The 6051-nt window shown below is 44.7% G+C and overlaps 1 protein-coding gene across 1 annotated transcript; it reads right to left on the bottom strand.

Moving 5' to 3' along the window:
• Nucleotides 1–2: 2 nt before the first annotated feature.
• On the bottom strand, nt 3–5824 carry LOC106818624 (cell cycle control protein 50A-like; the record flags this gene model as incomplete). The annotated part of the gene is made up of 8 exons (XM_014823314.1): nt 5784–5824; nt 5161–5177; nt 4093–4226; nt 3137–3283; nt 2228–2429; nt 1705–1836; nt 812–1033; nt 3–43 (listed from the first exon to the last, which is right to left on the bottom strand). Coding segments are annotated over exons 1-8 (936 nt in total), but the record flags the coding sequence as incomplete, so codon positions are not given.
• Nucleotides 5825–6051: the final 227 nt, after the last annotated feature.

Below are 6051 nucleotides of genomic sequence, written 5' to 3'. Positions count from 1 at the left end.
AGGATGAACGTCTTCGTGCCCTGGAAGGACTTCACCGGGTACGCTGCAGCGAGAAAGAACAAACACGGGGCGTGGGTTTACGATGCTGCGAATTCAATGAAGGGCTGCCATGACCATCACCACCAACACTGCGCACAGGCTGTCAGGCATCACCACCACCACCACCGTGCACAGGCATCACCACCACCACCACCACCGTGCACAGGCATCACCACCACAGCTATCATCAGCAGTAACGGCAGCACCAGCACCATCACTGCTGCCACCACCAGTAACACCACCATGCCCCACCGGCCACCACCAACACTGCTGCCACCAGTACCGGTACGAGTACCAACACCGCCGCCACCGCCAGCACCATCGCCGCAACAACAACAACAACAACAACAACAACAACAATAACGTCAGCAGCAGCTGCAGCAGCAGTACCACCACCATCACCACTACCATCCCGACCAACACCACCACCTACACTGCTGCCACCAATACCAGTACGAGTACCACCACCATCACCACTACCATCCCGACCAACACCACCACCTACACTGCTGCCACCAATACCAGTACGAGTACCACCACCATCACCACTACCATCCCGACCAACACCACCACCACCACCAACAACAACAACAACAACAACAACAACAACAACAACAACAACAACAACAACAACAACAACAACAACTACAACAATAACGTCAGCAGCAGCAGCAGCAGCAGCAGCAGCAGCAGCAGCACTACCACCATCACTGCTGCTACCACCACCACCACCACCAGCAGCGCTGCCGCCGTCGCCGCCGCCAGCACTCACAGTATTGTATGCGCACGGTGTAGTCTCCGGAGGGCAGGCCCTTCTGGAAGGGCGAGTCCGTGTGCTTGACGCGCCGGTGCAGCTTGCGGAAGTTAGGCAGCGCAGCCGTGCGCATCCACACGATCAGGTCCTCGTTCTTGTAGCCGTTGTTGGCCGGGTTCTTAGCGTCCAGCTCGTAGACGGGTTGGCTCCAGTAGAGCGGCTTCACCGTGCCCATGAACGCTGCCGAGACGAAAGACGGCCGAGTTAGGAGCGCCAGTCTATGACTGCTACGTGCGAGCGAACGACGACACACGAGAAATCGCGGCATGACTAAAATCTGGGATCGTACACCCAGCAGCAGACATTGCCCTCAGACATTCCAAAACATGCATTGCAGACATTGCAAAACGTTTTTTGTCTTTCGTTTTTGAGAACTTGAAAGGTCAATTCCCCACAACGGTAACTCACGTTCATTTTAGTCGCATAAAACCCTTGTGTCTCGTATTGTCCAACTAACGATTAATGAATAAACACTTGCAAGACTCAAATTTTAATGCCTCTCAGATGAGATATGTGGGAGTTCAATTTAAAAATCTCTCTCGGACTAAACCCCAAAACAAGCTATTTTCGAGGATGTTCCAGCACCCCGAAGATCGTATTTTTAGAATTCCAGGACTATCTAGGTTTTCCAGAACTGTGTACGAACCATGGAGAACATACATGAAACGACAAACCTGAATCGCGTAACACAGCACGGCTGCGCACGCTCATTACGCAGTTTGAAGTTCCATTACCTCTCCTATTACAACTCAATATCTATAAATACTGAGTAAAGAATTTATTAGTGCTGGCCTCTCATTTTTTTCTCTTTCTTTTTCTTCCTCTCCTCTCTCTCATCCTTTCGTTCTTACCTGTCGGAAGGTCGTTCTTCGGTTCGGGGTTGTCAAACTTTGCATTCTTGTCGGTGGGCCACGCGATGCCGGTGTTGTCGACCTTCACGTTGGTGTGATTCTCCTCGTTCTCGAAAAACAAATCGAACGAATCTGCGAGATTGGAGGAGAAAAATCGCCGTCAATAACAGCTCACGACCGAAATTCTGACGCGCAGTCGTCGTGAGAGTTCCGCAGCTGCACGGGCCCACGCACCCCGCGGCTGCACGGGCGCACGCACCCCGCGCGATTGGCTCACGTCTAAGCGATCTGTTTGCTCGGCGAAACAAGTGGCCATTATTCACCTGTTCGTGAAACAAGCAACCATTCTTCGTCTGCTCGTGAAACGAGCGGCCATTCTTCGTCTGCTCGCAAAACAAGCGGCCATTATTCACCTGCTCGTGAAACAAGCGACCATTATTCGCCTGCTCGTGAAACAAGCGGCCATTCTTCGTCTGCTCATGAAACAAGCGACCATTCTTCGTCTGCTCGCGAATCTACTCACCGCTGAACATGCTGTTAGCGATTGCGCCGCAGGGAGCGTACGGTGTGCCCTGGCCGTCCGGCTCGGTCGTGTCGAACGGCGCGCAGTCCTTGCTCACCTTCGTCACGTCCTTGCCCAGCAGCTGGTTGTCGTCGCGTGACTTCACGTAGCGCCGGTGGTTCTGGTAGAAGTTCGTCAGGCCGTAGTAGATGTAGACGGGCGCCTGCGAACACGGTTTGTGGAGAGATTGCATGAATTGCTACGTGTTTCTGCCATCTATAACATCACGGGTTCGTACTGGAATTTCGATGATGCCGTTATTCGGTATTGTGTGGTATCCGTTACAATACGACACATAATGATATATTTACTTATTTTGTTTGTTTATTCACTGAAACTTTTCGTAACAAATAGACGGTGGGTAAAGACTTGTTTACACTATATATAATATTAATAGTGATAACAATCTGCAGTGAGACAGTACTAAATAGCATATATGCCAGTGGGGAGGCACACACAGACATGCCATGGGATGGGATGGGATGGCATGGCATGGGATGGCATGGGATGTCATGGCATGCGATGAGATGGGATGGGATGCGGTGTGATGGGATGGGATGGCATGGAATGGGATGGATGTATGGATAGATAGATAGTTAGATTTTTCTGGGTATTTTCCTTTCAACCAAGTGGTCACCAACTGAGTAACGCCACTGATTTCCCCGGGCAACACCCCGCTAGTATATATATATATACTTGTTTATTTATTTGCTCACCGAGACTGCTCACTGAGACGTTTCATAACAAATTGACGATGGGTAAAGATTCCTGTTTGCATTATATGCAGTGATAACAATCTGCAGTGAGACAGTACTAAATAGCATATGCCAGGGGTAGGAGGGAGGGGAGCAAACAGGACCTTGTACTTACAGGCATCTCTATTGCCAATTTGAACCGGATCCTACAGATGCATGTAGATCCGTTGCTGCTGACCATGTCCGGTCCGATGATGTCTGCGCAAGTCCTGTTCCCCGATTCAGAGTTACAGTCCGTGTAATCTTCAATGTGCTCCACAACCTGTGGACATGCTCGTAAGAATGAACCTGACCATGTAAAACTCTCTAGCCACGAAAAAAACAACAGAATGTCACTTCTACTTCTTCTTCTTCTGATGATGATGATGCAGAACAGGTACTTCCGGTACGTAATCATGCATTGTCAGATGCAAATAATACGTACACAAGTGACGGGAGTAGCAGCGCACAGCTAAAAATGGGATTTTAAACAATTTCGGTCCGTAGAGGGCAAGGCCATATCAGCTCAAAGGGCTTCGATTGACCTTGACTCAACAAGGCTAGCTCGAAAAGTTGAGGGCAATGCAGATGAGAAGCATGAGCACGTATGCTTACAAGATGCTTTTTGTTATTAAGGCAGGGTGTCTGTCCTTATCACTTGACAGTCAGCATGATGCGCCACCTATCGGTTAGACATGTTCCTGGTCGATTTTTAACACACAAAAACCCCACCAGGGACAGATCTAATGGCCCTGCAAATGCATGCTACTACGCTCCACTCTGGCATACACCAATGTGTTTAGATTGGCAAGAATTGGATTAGAACAGTTCAAAGGTTCTCCTGCAAGCAGTTTTCCCACAACTGCTAATACGTTGCAACTTACGTTAAAACGATCGTTTCTCAAATAATAAACCGAACAAGAAAATTCACACAAATTTAGACTCGCCTGTCAGCGTAAATATTACTGATTTCTACTGGTAAGTACCAGAACGGTTGAGACATTATGAAAACGGTTGGTAAAAACATGAGAAATCCTCGCTTTAAAGCAGAGGCCCGACGATTATTCCTATACAATATAGTTATAGTCTCACGTTGTTCGATGTGACGAGAAGGCCGATGCCTATGGGGATGAAGAGAATGCCGATGACAAAGAACATCGGTAGCACGGTTCCAGCCGTCAGGATCGGTTGCCATGCCGGCAGACGCTGCTGCTTGAAGTTTGAATCTAAAAGTAAGCGACTGATCTCAGTTCAACGACACCATATTCATCGTCAACTTGTATTTCGCGATAACTTCCTAGAGAGATAAACCACCGAAGAATCTTGCCTCAAGTTAGACCAATAAATTGTGCCCTAAAAATTTTTATACTTTGATGTTATTTTAGGGCCCAATAGCCTTCCATAGACAAAACCTGTGAATTCTGTCATGCAAAATGCACGACAACCTTTTCACTATTTACGGCCGTGTTACATAGAAAATCAAAGAAATACCTAAAGCCGTCGCTTTATTAACATCTTACCTACATTACAAAACACTTGTCATGCAGTATTCTCCTCTTTAATCACGTTTATTTTATTAAAACATCGATCACGACAAAAATCACGCAAACTTCGCTACACACAAAACTGCCAATCTTGCATTGAACCGCACCGGACAGCGTCACAGCAATGATTTCATTGGCCGGTGAGAAATGTCGTTGTGCGGTTCAATGCAAGATTGGCAGTTTTGTGTGTAGCGAATTTTGCGTGATTTTTATGTCGTAATGTTTTAATAAAATAAACGTGATTACAGAGGAGAATATCCTAGTAGTACTACTACTAGTACTACTGCATGACAAGTATTTTGTAATGTAGGTAAGATGTTAATAAAGCGACGGCTTTAGGTATTTCTTTGATTTTCTATGTAACACGGCCGTAAATAGTGAAAAGGTTGTCGTGCATTTTGCATGACAGAATTCACAGGTTTTGTCTATGGAAGACTATTGGCCCCTAAAATAACATCAGAAATAAAAAAATTTAGGCACAATTTATTGGACGCCTCAGTAAGCCTACAACTACAATTTACAAGTGACTGTGGCTGTGCTAACGAATAAAGCTGGGTTTACACTACAAACTTTGTGTCAAAATCTACACGTCTATGTAAGTAGTTAGCTTCCATACCCGACGGCTTTCTTGCTCTTTCACACCATCTTCCAAGTCATTTACGGGAGTAGACATTTTCTTTACTTTTCCTGTTGACGTTCCTCTAGCGACGCGAATGTGCTGCTCTCTATATCAAATGATTATCGTCAACGTTTTTGAGATGTTCTGTACTATTTTGTTACGTTACGTTACGTTACGATACGTTTTTTAATTATATTTATATATATATTATATATATTATATTATATATATTATATTGATATTATATTATATTATATTAATATTATATTATATTATATTATATTATATTATATTATAATATTATTTTCATGTCATGTTATGGTCATGTTACGATCATGTTCATTTTCTGTTTACGTTATTTTATGTTTAGCTCTGTTCATCTTGTCTTGTGTTCATACTGTTATCATCTGTTCATGTCAGGTTCATGTTATGGTAATGTACATTTTCGGTTGACGTTATTTTATGTTCATGCTCTGTTCATTTTGTCTTGTGTTCATGTTGTCATGTTATCATATGTTCATGTCAGATTGTCAGGTTCATGTTATGATCAAGTTCATGGTATGTTCATGTTATATTATGGGAGTTTAATTCCCAGTTATATTTGCTGAGTTTAGACTTACTCAGTATCTGCAGATAAGAATCGTATGTTGTTGTAATACATAGTTAAACAAGAAAACGTAAACCCGAGAGTTGTATAGCATGATAAATGTCTAACGAGACGCACAAGGTGCGCAAGCAGGGTGCCCGCGAGAGATGCATTCGCGAAATTGCCTTGCCACTGTAAATGCACAATTTCAACGAAATGAACTTATTCTATATGCGGTTTATTTTTTGAAACCGTAAAAAAGTATTCCCACGTTATTTCTAAGCCGTTTTGCGTAATTCTGC

The sequence above is a fragment of the Priapulus caudatus genome, unplaced genomic scaffold (genome assembly GCF_000485595.1).
Source record: "Priapulus caudatus unplaced genomic scaffold, Priapulus_caudatus-5.0.1 Scaffold2384, whole genome shotgun sequence".
Classification (NCBI taxonomy): Eukaryota; Metazoa; Priapulida; class Priapulimorpha; order Priapulimorphida; family Priapulidae; genus Priapulus; species Priapulus caudatus.
The sequence above is the reverse complement of the archived record's forward strand: the minus strand, read 5'-3'. Positions and strand labels throughout refer to the sequence as shown.